Source organism: Grampus griseus, assembly GCF_964374135.1.
Source record: "Grampus griseus genome assembly, chromosome: 8".
NCBI lineage: Eukaryota > Metazoa > Chordata > Mammalia > Artiodactyla > Delphinidae > Grampus > Grampus griseus.
Genome location: NC_139002.1, coordinates 108,192,215 through 108,207,012, shown reverse-complemented (window position 1 = coordinate 108,207,012; position 14,798 = coordinate 108,192,215). Strand labels below are relative to the sequence as shown.

Below are 14,798 nucleotides of genomic sequence, written 5' to 3'. Positions count from 1 at the left end.
TCTTTAACTGAATTTACTTGCAAAGCGAAATGGTCTGGATCCCACAAGGCCTTCTGGTCATGGGGGATCCTCAGCCCAAGACAGCAAGGTCAAGACAGTCGGCGACACTTACGTTCAGGGCTTCCATATCTTTGTGGAACTCCGCTTCCCAGAACTTGGGCAGTTTGGAGAAAATAGAATTGTCGCTCACTTCACTGCCATGCATGGAATCCAGCCAGTCAGAAAGCAGGTCCTTTGCTTCTTCCAACAGCACCTGAAGAAACAGAAACAACATCCTCACACACATGCAAGTTTCACGGGCTCACAGCTGGCGCGGTCAATCCGTGTCGCTCAAGGCCTCGGATGCACAAGACGCGGCCCCAACCCAAGAGACCACGGCGCTCCCACGGATGGCCTGGCGGTTAAGAGGCCGGAGTGTTCAGAGCGCTGACCATGTCGCCGGAGGGTCAGGGTGGGCTTGGGGAGGCCCAGCGGTGCAGTGGGGCTGCCTGGGGCAGGGTGGGAGAGCACGTGGTGTGGTCACCCACAGCCTGGACACTTGAGTGCTCGAGGGGAGGGTCACAACAGGAGGTGGAGCCACGTCCCGGTGGGAAGTCTCCAAGGCCACGCCGCCCTGCCGGCCACATGCCATTGACCAAAGGCCCCGTGTTACGACCACAATGGTGCAGCATGGGTACGAGTCGCGTCCTGTCGCCGCAGCACTCACGCCACACGCAGGAACGTCCATCTGAGACATGATGTGACAGCATCAGGGCTGCATCCGGAGTCCTGAAGGCCAGGGGGACCTGGAGCTCTGCCCTGGAGGAATCTAGTGTTTTTGCTCATTAACCGGAGCCGACAGACGTGGGGACAGGCAGGCGGTCTGCGGTCCACTGGCAGGGGCGGAGGCAAAGACCAAAGGGTGGAGGGAGAGGGCGCAGGGAAGCTGGGCGTGGAAGCGGTGGCAAGGGTACCCCCTGTGGCAGCTCCCAGACAGAACAGAGCCGCTCATGTGCTGCTGCGCTGGAGGGCAGCAGGGGAAACCTCCCAGGACCAGGCTGGTGCCCAGGGGCAGAGCCTGCCCCATGCGGAGGGGCAGAAAGCCCACCCCCGCCCTCGGGATCGACACAGATCATGACCAAGCAGAAGAACGAGATTCCAATCAAACAAACTTCTAGATAATTCTTGGGTTTCCAAACAAGAAATCAAAATGGAAATAAAAAACCGTTCAGAAGCAAATAATGTCAAAATACGTGGAAGTAGCAAAAATGATACTTAGAGGAAAATTTATGGCCTCAAATGCTTAAACCAGAAAATGAGCTGAAGTCCTGAGCTGCCACTCTGTCCCGACAACGAGCGAAAGGCTGCGCAACTACTCCTCTTAGATCCGTAAGGGAAAGAGGCCCAGGGCAAACTGCCGCCCCTTGAACTGCAGAGAGACGGGCAGGTACAGAGAACCGCCATTTACCGGGGCAGAAAGCGCCTGGGACCCAGTGATGGGCAGGGAGGCCGGAACTGAAACTGACCACCCGCTGGAGGCTCGGTGTGGACGAGTCTGAGATCAAAACTCCAGGGCGACCCAGCCTTTGGGGCCCCACAAATTTGTGAGATTTACCTCTAGGCGCCCTGACGGTTACTCACAGTAAATACTGGAGAAGAATGCCCTCGTGCTTCCAGCAGGGGGAGAGGAAAAGGAACTGCCGGGAAACACGACGACGGCTTCTGTCCCGAACGAGACCGCCCTCGGGAGGAGCCAGCTAACCAGAGCCGGAGCTGCCGGGGTTCTGGCAGAGCCTAACTGACCTGCGGGAGGAAAACGTCCACCTCCAGGCCCCCCCCATCCTGCCCCACCTAAGGGGGAGGGGAGGAGAAACCCAGAAACACCTGTGATGTTCACAGGCCACGGGCACAGGCCACTGAAGGACTGAGACCCATCACAAGACCACAGAGGGCGTCCTCCCCACACCTCGCCACACGACTACTGACAGCAGCTCCTTCTACCCAGTACATCATGTACTAACTATCATGGAAACAAATCACAAGGCGAACCGAAAGCCGGAACGCCACTTTTCTGAAAAGACAGAGAGAGCAACAGGACCAGACGTGGCAGGGATCCTGGGATTATCAGACCAGGGATTTAAAACAACCGTGACCGATATGCTAAGGGCCCTAGTGGACAAAGCAGGCAGCGCGAAGCCAGGTGGGGAATGTAAGCAGAGAGACGGAAATCCCAAGACAGGACCAAACAGAGATGCTAGAGGGGAAAGCACCGAAATGGAAATGAAGAACGTCTCCGATGGGCCTGACTGGACGTGACTGAGGAAGGAGTCTCAGCCTGAGGAGATCTCAGTAGCAGCCTCCAAAACTGAAAACCAAAAAGCCTTTGTTCTCAGAGGCTGACAAAAAATAACACAACAGAGATCTCACTTGTCGCGACTAAGACTCGGCGCAGCCAAAATAAATACATAAATAAATAAGTAAATAAATATTAAGGGTTTCCCTGGTGGCGCAGCGGTTGAGAGTCTGCCTGCCGATGCAGGGGACACGGGTTCGTGCCCCAGTCCGGGAAGATCCCACATGCCACGGAGCAACTAAGCCCATGTGCCACAACTACTGAGCCTGCGCTCTAGAGCCTGCGAGCCACAACTACCGAGCCCGCGCACCACAACTACTGAAGCCCTCGCACCTAGAGCCCACGCACTGCAACGAAGAGTAGCCCCCACTCGCTGCAACTAGAGAAAGCCTGTGCGCAGCAACAAAGATCCAATGCAGCCAATAAACTTATTTTAATAAAGTCACAACCACAATACCCATTTAAAAAAAAAATATAGAAACAGATATATACTGAACCATAAAATCTGAAAAAGAGATATATAACTGAATCACTTTGCTGTACACCTAGAGCTAACACAATACTGTAAATTAACTTTACATTAATTGAAAAAAAAATGGTTAGGGACTTCCCCGGTAGTGCAGTGGTTAAGAATCCGCCTGACAATGCAGGGGATGTGGGTTCGATCCCTGGTCTGAGATCCCACATGCCGCAGAGCAACTAAGCCTGTGAGCCACAACTACTGAGTCTGCACTCTACAGCCTGCGAGCCACAACTACTGAGCCCACGCGCCACAAATACTGAAGCCCGCACACTCTAGGGCCCACGTGCCACAACTACTGAGCCTGCGCACCTAGAGCCCGTGCTCCGCAACAAGAGAAGCCACTGCAGTGACAAGCCCATGCACCACAGCCAAGAGTAGCCCCTACTAGCCGCAACTAGAGAAAGCCTGCGTGCAGCAACGAAGACCCAACACAGCCGAAAAAATAGTGATAATAAAAATAAAGATAAATAAAGTTAGCTTGTTGCCAATTAAAAAAAATTCAAAGTAAGCAGAAGAAAGGATATAATAAAAAATTAAAGCAGAGGGACTTCCCTGGTGGGCCAGTGGTTAAGACTCCGCGCTCCCAATGCAGGGCGCCCGTGTTCGATCCCTGGTCAGGGAACTAGATCTCACGTGCGTGTAGCAACCAAGAGTTCGCATGCACAACTAAGGAGCTCACGTGCTGCAACTAAGGAGCCAGCGAGCTGCAACCAAGGAGCCCTTGAACTGTAACTAAGGAGACTGCCTGCTGCAACTAAGACCCAGTGCAACCACACAAATAAATAAATATTTTTTTAAATTAAAGCAGAAACCAGGAAATTAATAGAGAAAATCAACAAAACCAAATGCTGGTTCTTTGAAAAGATCAATAAAATTGATGAGCCAAGTTAAGAAAAAAAGAGGACATAAATACTAATATCAGAAATGAAAGAGGGGACATCACTACAGATCCCATGGAAGTTAAAAGAAGAATAAAGGAATATTATAAACAACTCTGTGCCCCTAAATTTGATAACCTGAAGGGACCAATTCTTTGAAAGACATAATCTGCCAAAACTCACACGACATGATACAGAGAATCTGAATAAGCCTGTATCTATTAAAGAGATTAAATCAATAACTAATAACTTTCCAAAATAGAAAGCACCAGGCCCAGATGGATTCACTGCTGAATTCTGCCAACACTTAAGGAAAAAATTATACTAATTTTCTACAGTTTCTTTCAGAGGACAGAAGCAAAGAGAATACTTCCCAGTTCCTTCTCGGAGGACAGCATTACCCTAATACCTAAACCAGACGAAGACATTCCAAGAAAACCACAGATCAATATCTCTCGTGGGGGCTTCCCTGGTGGCGCAGTGGTTGAGAGTCAGCCTGCCGACGCAGGGGACATGGGTTCGTGCCCCAGTCCGGGAAGATCCCACATGCCACGGAGCGGCTGGGCCCGTGAGCCATGGCCGCTGAGCCTGCGCGTCCGGAGCCTGTGCTCCACAACGGGAGAGGCCACAACAGTGAGAGGCCCGCGTGCCGCAAAAAAAAAAAAAAAAAAAAAAAATCTCTCATGAATACAGATGCAAAATCCTTAACAAAATATTACCACATTGAATCCACAAAAGTATAAAAAGAATTATACGCCACAACCAAGTGAAATTTATCACAAGTATGTAAGGCTGGTTCTACTTTATAAAATCAATTCATGTAAATCATCACATCAACAGACTAAAAAAGAAAAACCACAAGGTCATACTAACAGATGCAGAAAAAGCATCTGACAAAATGCAACACCCATTCATGATAAAAACTCTCAGTAAATGAATAGAGGGGAACTTCCTCAACTTAATAAACAAACAAACAAAAAACAGCTACAAAAAGCCTACAGCTAACATCAGACTTAGCGGTGAGAAATCGGAAGCTTTTCCACTAAGATGAGGTATAATGCGAGAATGTCCCCTCTCTCCAGTCCTTTCCAGCATCATACTGGAAGTCCTTGCTAACGCAATAAGGCAAGAAAAGGGCAAAAAAAGAGGAGTATACAGGATTATAAGCCCATCGTAAGCTGAAAATATCATTAAGCTGAAAGTGCATTTAATACACCTCATCTACCCAACATCATAGCTTAGCCCAGCCTGCCTTAAATGTGCTCAGAATACATTAGCCTACAGTTGGGAAAAACCATCTAACACCAATCCTATTTTATAATTAAGTGTTGAAATATCTCATGTAATGTATTGAATACTGTTCTGAAAGTGAAAAACAAATGGTTGTCTGGGCACAGTGTAATTGTAAGTGTGTCAGTTGTTCACGCTGGCGATCTGAGGCTCACTGATGGTGCCCCGCATCCCGAGAGAGTACTGGACTGCATATCGCTAGCCCAGGAGAAGATCAAAATTCAAAGTATGGTTTATACTGACTGTTTATTGCTTTTGCACCATCGTAAAGCCAAAAAATCCTAAGTCAAATTGTCAGAGGTCGGGGACCGTCTGTATATTGACTGGGAAAGAAGACAAAACTACAGGCCAGGAAATAAGAAGTGGAATTTGAAATTAAAACCACAATACCATTTACATCAGCATCCGAAATGAAATACATATGTGTCTTACAAAATACGTACACGATCTACATGAGGAAAACTACAAAACTCTGATGAAAGAAATGGAGAGACATTTCATGTTTGGGGATAGGAAGGTTTAATACTGTTGAGGTGTCAGTTCCTCCCAACTTGATTTGTAGATTCCATTCAATCCTAATCAAAATCCTATCGAGTTATCTTATGGATATTGACAAACTGATTCTAAAGTGTACATGGAGGGACTTCCCTGGTGGTCCAGTGGCTAAGACTCCACGCTCCCAACGCAGGGGGCCCGGGTTTGATTCCTGGCTGGGGAACTAGATCCCACATGCATGCCGCACCTAAAAGATCATACATGCCACGTCCAAGACCTGGCGCAGCCAAATAAATAAATAGATAAATATTTTTTTAAAAAAAGTGTATATGGAGAGGAGGCAAAAGACCCAGAATAGCCAACACAATATTGAAGGAGAACAAAGGTGGAGGACTGACACTCCCCGACTTCAAGACTTACTGTAAAGCTACCGTAATCAAGACAGTGTGGCGTTGGTGAAAGAACAGACAAACAGAGCAATGGAACAGAACAGAGTCCAGAAACAGACTCATATAAATATAGCCAACTGTTCTTTGACAAAGGAGCAAAGGAGCAAAAACAGTTTCCAACAAACTGTGCTTAACAACTGGGCATCACATGCAAAAACCATGAATCTAGACCAAGACCTTACGCACTTCAAAGATGACCTTGGCTTTGACAATGACTTCTTCCACACAATACCAAATGCATGATCCATGAAAGAAAAGAATTGATAAGCTGGACTTTATCACCATTAAAAACTTCTGCTCTGGGAAAGACACTGTCAAGAGAATGAAAAGACAAGCCACATACCGGAAGAAAATATTTGCAAAAGACACATCTGATAAAGGACTGTTATCCAAAATATACAAAGAGCTCTCAAAACTCAATAAGAAAACAACCTGATTAAAAAAAAGTCCAAAGACATTAACAGACACCTCACCAAAGAAGACATAAAGATGGCAAATAAATATCAAGAGATGCTCCACATCGTGTGGCATCAGGGAAATGCAAATTAAAACGAGATACTCCGTACATTATTTCAATGGCCAAAATCTGCAACACTGACAACACCAAAGGCTAGTGAGGATCTGGACCAACGGGAACTCTCATCCGCCACTGGTGGGAGTGGAAAATGGTGCAGCCACTTTGGGGGACAGTTTGGCGGTTTCTTCAACAATTAGGGGCTTCCCTGGTGGCGCAGTGGTTGAGGGTCCGCCTGCTGATGCAGGGGACACGGGTTCGTGCCCTGGTATGGGAGGATCCCACGTGCCGCGGAGCGGCTGGGCCCGGGAGCCATGGCCGCTGAGCCTGTGCGTCCGGAGCCTGTGCTCCGCAACGGGAGAGGCCACAGCAGTGAGAGGCCCGCGTACCGCAAAAAAAAAAAATTAAACCTACTCTCACCACATGATCCAGCAGTTACGCTCCTTGGTATTCACCCAAAAGAGGTGAAAACTTGTGTCCACACAAAAACCTGCACATGGATGTTTACAGAAGCTTTATGCCTAATTGCTAAAACTTGGAAGCAGCCAAGATGCCCTTCAGTGGGTGAGTGCGTAGATACACTGTGGTCCGTCCAGACAATGAACTAACCTTCAGTGCTACAGAGAAGTGAGCTATCAGGCCATGAAAGGACACGGAGGAACCTCAAATTCACATTACTAAGTGAAAGAAGCCAATCTGAGCAGGGCACATACTGCATGACTCCAACTCTGTGATATTCAGAAAAGGCAAAACTATGAAGACGGTAAAAGGATCAGTGGTTACCAGGTGTTGGGGTGAAGGAGGGATGAACAGGCGAAGCACAGAGGATTTTTAGGGCAGGGAAACTACTGTGTGGAAGACTCTAAGGGCAGATACGTATCACTATACATTTGTCCAAACCCACAGAATGTACACCACCAAGACAGAACCCTAATGTAAACTATTGTGTGGGTGATGACAACGTGTCAGTGTAGTTTCCCCAGTTGTAACAAACATACGGCTCTGGGGGGGGGGGATGCTGACAGTGGGCGTGGCTCTGTGTGTATGGGGGTGGGGTGGGGGGTACACAGGAAACCTTTATTTATCAAAACACGAAACCTGTTTTGCTATGAACCTAAAACTGCTCTAAAACGATAAACTCTTTAAAAAAATTTTTTTTGAAATAGAATAGAGAGGATCAACACATTCAAAGGTGGAGCTCTGAAATGATCCTTCAATATATAATATTGAAGGGCTTCCCTGGTGGCACAGTGGTTGAGAATCCGCCTGCCAATGCAGGGGACATGGGTTCGAGCCCCGGTCTGGGAAGATCCCACATGCCCCGGAGCAACTAAGCCCGTGCGCCACAACTACTGAGCCTGCGTTCTAGAGCCCGCGAGCCACACTACTTTGCCCATGTGCCACAACTACGAAGCCCACGTGCCTAGAGCCCATGCTCCGCAACAAGACAAGCCACCGCAATGAGAAGCCTGCGCACTGCGATGAAGAGCAGCCCCCTCTCGCCGCAACTAGAGAAAGCCCACGCACAGCAACGAAGACCCAACACGGCCATAAGTAAATAAATAAATAAATAAATAAAGCCCCAGCAGTATCTTGTATGGGACTCGACAAGCAAGGAGCATTCAAAACATACCTGGAGGGACTTCCCTGACAGTCCAGCGGTAAAGAATCCGCCTTACAACGTAGGGGATGTGGGTTCAATCCCTGGTCAGGGAAGTAAGATCCCACATGCCACAGGGCAACTAAGCCCGCGAGCCACAACTACTGAGCCCACACACCCGGGAGCCAGCGCGCCACAACTAGAGAGAGAAAACCAGCATGCCACAGCTAGAGAAGCCCACGTGCGGCAACGAAAGATCCCGCGTGCTGCAACTAAGACCCGACGCAGCCAAAAATAAATTAAATAAATAAATATTTAAAAAAGAAAACCATACCTGGAGAACAAAAACAAGGTGAGGCTTCCTACCTCTCCAGGCATTGGTGACAGACGCAGTGAGACTCACACAGAGTGGCTAACCTGATCTATGGAACAGAACTGAGACACGACACACGACAGAAAGGGGCTAGGAAAGGGGGGCCTCCCGTATCTGTGTGGGGGAGAGGGGATTGGATCTCTACTCACATGACTTACAAAAACTAATTCTGGGGGATCAAAGACTTAAATGTGAACTGTACAACTTTAAAATCCTCAGAAGAAAATACTGAGGAATATATTCACGTTTCAGGGCAAGAAAGATTTCTTAAGACACAAAACTGCCAAGTATAAAAGGGAAAACAGATAAAGTTGAATACATTAAAACTAAGACCCTCTGTTATTAAAAGGAAGTGAAAAGAAGAGCCACAAATTAGGAGAAGGTGCTTGCAACACATTTAAATGAGAAAGGATTAGTGTCTAGGGAAAACCTAAGGATGCTTACAAACCAGTAAGAAGACAAACAGCCCAGTGGAAAACGGGGCAGAAGATGCATGTGCAGAATTATAGCCAGCAAGTGAACATGTGAAAAGATACTCAGTCTCAGGAGAAGCTGGAGAAATGCAAGTTCAAACCACAGTAATTACCACTTTACAGTATACGTTCCATTGATAAAAAGGAACGAATCCAGCAACACAAAGTGCTGGTGTATAGGCAAATTAACAGGACACTGGCAGCATGTTAGTAGGAGGATACATTTACATGTAAGACATCTGGTCCATAAGACGTTTGGTCCACACCAAAAAGCCTTTGAAGTGTGGTCCTATCTAAAACCATTTGGCATGGACCAGATATAACCATGGACGTTTTGGATGGGACCAAATTTCAAGGACCTCTTGGCACGGACCAAATGTCCTGCAAAGTCAGGAAAACAGAAAAGCACAGGGGTTGACAAGGTTGTGAGGACACTGGAACCCCTGTGCACTATGGAAAACAGCACGGCAGTGCCTCAGAATATTAAAAGTTGAGCTGGCGTACAACCTGCTTTTGGGGGTATACCCACAGAAGAATTAAAAGCAGGGACTCGAACAGATACTTGCACACCCATGTTTATAGCAGCATGATTCACAAGAGACAACGCAAACGTTCACCAAAGGATGACAGGACACACAAAACGTGGTCCACCCACATCACGGAACAGTACTCAGTCTTAAGGAGAGGACATTCTGACACAGGCTACAGCGTGGCTGAACCTCGAGGACAGTTTGCCGAGTGAAATAAGCCAGTCACAAAAGGACAAACACGGTGTGACCCCACTTGTGTGAGGTCCCTGGAGGAGCCAGATTCATGGGGGCAGGAAGCAGACGTGGGGCCCAGGCTGGGGGAGGGGAGGGGAGTGAGCGTTCCATGGGGACAGAGCATCCGTTTCGGAAGATGAAAGAACTTCTGGAGATGGACGGTGGTGACGTTTACGCAACCATGTGAACACATGTACTTAAAAATGGTTCAAGTGGTGAACTGTATGTTACGCGTACTTTACCACAATTTTAACAAAAAGGACCTCACTGGAATCGTTGGGAAGAGAATTCCCAGCGTCACTGCTGGTAACACGGAAACGTAACCAGCTTCTCAGGAGAAGAAATAAACGGCTGGGCCCGAGGCGTCCACTGCAGGGAGGGCGGGACCTCGTGTGGCCCGTCTCAGAAGCACGCCAGCGGGATAGCCCTCGTCCCCAAGACCCCGTGCGCCTGACTCCTCACGAAGCTCAGGACAAGCACACCAAGCATCCTGCCCCGCGAGGCCCCAGAAGAGGGGGGCCCTGCAGGCGGCCACCCCCTTACACGTCCGCGCCCTCGGCCGCAGCCTCCCTGGTTGCGTCCTTCCCGCGGTTCTGCAAGCGGCCAGCAGGGGCGCCGGCGCAGAGGAGAAGGGCCGTCGGGACCGGAGGAAGGCCGGGCACCCGGAGCCCGCCCTCAGGGGCGGAAGGCCGCCGCGGGGAAGGCTCAAGCCCAGCGGGTCCCCGCGGCCCCGGAGCTCAGGCCCACCGGCATCTGTCGCTCCGCCTGCCCCAGGTGCTGCCAGTGCCAACGCTGGACAGAGTCCCCGGCGAGTGGGAAGCACCTTGAGGAGCCCGCTCCGCCCCGAGAGCGCCTGCTGTTTCCCTGAAGGCAGTGGGGCAAAGGCGAGGGGCCGGCGGGACCCACCTCAGCCTCACCTGCACGCGGCCGTCCAGCTCCTCCCCCGCCAGGCCGCGCCGCGCCGGCTCCTCCAGCGGCTCCGCCGCCAGCCTCACGGCGCGCTCCAGGCGCTCCAGCATCTGCCTCTTGTCGGGATCCGAGGTCTCGCGTAACTTTGCTGAAAACGGCTGCGAGCGTGAGGAGAGGCCACAGCTGTTATGCCCGCTCAGCAGAACCCCGTGTGCAGAGGTGACTCCACGCACGAGGCCAGTTCTGCCCACTGCCCGTGGCGACCCAGAGGTCTGTGTCTGTGGAGTGTCACCCCAGAGGGACCCTGGCCTGCGGCCCAGGCTGTCCTGCGCTGCCTCGTCTGAGTGAGCCGGGCTTGGCAGCGTCCTAAGGCTGTGCCCGGGGCCACGCGGGTGTCACCTGCCACCACGAAGGCACCACCGCCCAGTGGGCCCCCCTCGTCCGCCTAGAGGATTGCTAAGCCCTAATTTTATTCCTACATTTTTCTTCCAGAGATACATGAAAAGCACAACAACAATCGTTACTGCAATTACTAAAGATAACAATGATGGAAAAGAAGAAAATGCCTTTTCCTGACCTCACTGTCTGACACCATCAGTTGTAATACTGTTTATTCAAAACAAAAATATTAAATTGGAAAGAACTAATTTCTTCAAATAATTCCAGAAATTTCCAGCACCACCCATTTGAGAAGCTTAGCACAGCTTCTGCGTCTTGGTCACACGCGTGTCATCTGCTCGTGAGCTCCACGTGGAAGATTCACAAGTCGGCGCAGATCGCCGCGACCGGTTCTGAGGTTCTCCCGTAAGCGGCAGCAACGGTCACCCACCCCCACCCCCCGCCCCACCCGTGTGCGTCCGTCCTGGCGGCTTCCCCCGTGGGCCAGGGGAGCACTGCGACCGAGACATCATGACCCTACACGTTATGAAGCGCGCTGAGGACAACCCCTGCGCTTGGGACGGGGACGTGGGGACGTGGGGACGTAGGGACCCAGGAGCGGCCGGGGGCCCACCTGCAGGGCAGCGTGCACGTCCTCCAGGAGCTGCACTGCCTGGGGCTGCTTCTCCCGATACCGCTCAAACAAGTAGTTCTGCCGGGCCCTCTTGATGATCTGCGAGCAGAGGAGGGCAATGGGGTCAGCTCGGCACCTGCCGGGTCCCTGTGCAGAGTGCCGGGCGGTGCCTGAGCTCACACCCACACACACCGCCCCGCCACCGACGCTGGAACTGTCCGAACATGTTGAGCCAGGCCCGGCCTCCCCGCAGCGCCAGACACTATAGCACGTGCCTTCCCTGGAGCACCGGGTGTTATTACATTTCCCCAGGTTTCCCAACAGCATCCAAACAGCTGAACACAGGACATCATCATCTGCATAAACCGTGATACAAGTCCCAGAGGGGATTCAAACAGCATGTGTTGGGCTGAGGGCACTCAAGCCCACGTTACTTTATTAACTTACCCAAAGTCATTTCTTCCCTCGTACCGTCCACTGTATTTAAAATTTAACCTTGAAAACTCCCTTTACCTTATCATCAATGTCTGTGATGTTCATGCAATAAAAGACGTCAAATTTGAAGTAATCTCTCAGCACTCTTCTCAAGATATCGAAGGAGATGTAGGACCTAGGACAATAAAAAGACAAACCTTTCCACACAGCACATCACGCACATCACCTTGGCTCTGCAGTTAAAACACATACAAGGAAAAAGATCCCCCGCATTTCCCCCCAAAACCGCTACTCTCATGCCCACCCCACTCGTGACTGCGGGGCAGGGGGCACTGCACACTGGCCACGGGTGTGGGTGTCAGGGATCCCAGCACCGGGCACCCCCCACCCCCACCTCCAGAGCCTCGGATGAGGAGGAACTGCCAGGCACACGGAGGAAAGTATCTGGTCAGAGTCCAGGAGAGTGATAACATCGGGGCTGTGGGCTTTTTCTTTCTGGTTATCTGGTCTCTCTAGTTTTTCTACAGTGAATATGTAGTACTGACGGAATAAAATTTTTCTTCTTAAAAATAAGAGGAAAGGCTGGGCGTTGCGCTTCCTCTCAGAGCTTGGGTCCCTGTAGCGGCGCCCAGGTGCAGCCCTACCTGGCGTGCCCCATGTGGGAGGCGTCGTAGACGGTGGGCCCGCAGCAGTACCACGTCACCCTCCGCCCGTCTTGAGGTACAAACACGTCCTTGGTTGGAAATGAAGGAATGACCGTCACAAAGGATGCAGGAGGCACCGTGCAGGACCACAGCCGCCAGAGACAAATGGTTCCTACACATTCCACGAGGACTGCTTAGCTTTACGGGAAAGTCACGGTCATCTGGGATGGGGGCAGGCCCCTTCCTCCCTGGGATCCCACTCGGGGACGCAAGCTGGGGGTCAAGGAGACGGACGCTCCTGCTTTTGCTGCTCTTCCGTTCATCAAGCACTGCTGCGAGCCAGGCCCCGTGCTGAGCGCAGGGACTGCCCTGCCTTTGCCCCCAGGAACGACGTGAGCAGGGATGCTTCCTTTCAGATGCCCAGGGGTCCGCAATCCCAGAGGAGCCGGCCTAGAGAGCAAGGCCTCCCGCCGACGGCCCGATGGTCTCAGACCAGTTCAGGGGCCGCTGTCACCAATTAAGTCCATGAGGGGGACCCCGTCTCCCATCTGCTCAGGGTGCTTGCTGATGGCAATCCAATGAGCCCTCGGCCGGAGTCCTTTTCAAAATCTCTGGAGCCACTGGCCCTGCTGAGCGGCCCCAGCCGATACTGCCCTCGTCCCCACACCTGCTGGGCCCCCGACAGCAACAGGCCCTGCTTGGCTGGCACTGGGACACCAGCTGCCACCACAGGTCCCCTGCAAGAGCACGCTGGCTCCTGGCCTGGCTCAGAGCAGCCACGAGCATCTACACTCGGGCCTGGCCCCGAGCACAGCCAGAGCCAGAGCGCCAACGGGCAGGCCCCTTGAGGCGTGCCAGGTGTGCTTCTGAGGACAGTCCTGCCCCGGCCACACAGAAGACGCTCGCTAGCTAAGAGCTGCCGCCCCTGCCCCCAGGGCCCCCCTACCTTCCTCCGGGTCAGGCTGTTGTACAGGCGGAGCTGGCACGGCTCGGACCCGGCTGGAGGAGACCACGGGGGCTGCGTGCGCCGGCCTCTGCCTGCCAGGGAGAGAGCACAGCTGGGTCACCCGCGGGACAAGGGGAAAGCGGACCCTGAGAGCGTCACCCGCGTCCAGCGCTCGTGCCCCCTCTCTGCCTGCTCACGTCTGAGTGGCGGCGCATCCCACAGTCCCAACCCCACGGGGCGGGAGAAGGCCCATTACACCCAGCCTCCCCTCCACCGGCTCCAAGCATGAGGCGCCCGACCCAGCCTGAGGGCGCACGGGAGGCGCGGGCCCTGCACACGGGCCGGCCGCATGCCTGGACCGCAACGCAGCTGGCCACCCCCTCAGGAGGACGGGCTCCGTGGAGGCTTCCCAGGACGTGGGCCACCTCCGGGCGCAGAAGCCAGGTCAGGACGGAAACAGCTGCGGGCCAGTGGCCGGCTCCCCGCGCAGTTCCTGTCCCCGACCCGGGCGACATGTAGGCTCCCGGACACGGTGCTGATGCCGGCACTCATGGCTCCACATGGGCCCCGGAGGCCTTTGGGAGCAGCTCCGGGTCCTCCCCACGCCCTCACGGAGCTGAGCCTCTCCAATCACAGTCCCCCGGCAGCCCCACCTCCTCCTCCTCCAGCCCCACCCCCTGCCCCTGCTGCTCATGCGCACACGCCTCCCGCTGGGTGAAGGGCAGGCCTTACACAGCCTGCGCCCCAAGAGCCTGGCGGGGTGCAGCTCCGTCCCTGGGCCGGAAAGAGCCACCAAGCTGAGTCTTCACAGGCCCTGGGCATCTGGTGACCTTCCAGCTACCCCCAAGGCACTGCTCCTGCACCCAGAACCCAGCTGTGCTCTGCAGCCCTCTCCTGGCGCCAGCGCGGGCTGCACACCGCCTGCACACCTGAGGGCACAGGTGCCCACTCTCGGCACCACCCCCAACCCCGACCCCTGCCTCTGTGTCTGCAAAGCGATTCTCCCTCCTCCCGGCACAGAATCCACGTCCAGCGTGGCCACCAGGCAACCACCTGCTGCTCCCTACTGAGGGTCACGGAGCACTCAGCCCTGGGCCTGGCCACGTGCCACCCAGAGGATGCACGTAACTGACCGGTGAAGGGGGTGGGAGGTGGCTGTGT

The 14,798-nt window shown here is 52.8% G+C and overlaps 1 protein-coding gene across 2 annotated transcripts in view; it reads right to left on the bottom strand.

Moving 5' to 3' along the window:
• The window catches only part of CARS1 (cysteinyl-tRNA synthetase 1), a 47,039-nt gene that overhangs the window by 20,857 nt on the left and 11,384 nt on the right, over nt 1-14,798 (bottom strand). For both annotated transcript variants that reach the window (XM_082660722.1, XM_082660721.1), the window contains 6 exons: nt 13,638-13,729; nt 12,692-12,780; nt 12,126-12,222; nt 11,613-11,711; nt 10,609-10,758; nt 113-253 (listed from right to left, as the gene is read on the bottom strand). In XM_082660722.1, coding sequence (XP_082516848.1) covers nt 113-253; nt 10,609-10,758; nt 11,613-11,711; nt 12,126-12,222; nt 12,692-12,780; nt 13,638-13,729 — 668 coding nt within the window. The remainder of the gene's footprint in view (nt 1-112; nt 254-10,608; nt 10,759-11,612; nt 11,712-12,125; nt 12,223-12,691; nt 12,781-13,637; nt 13,730-14,798) is intronic.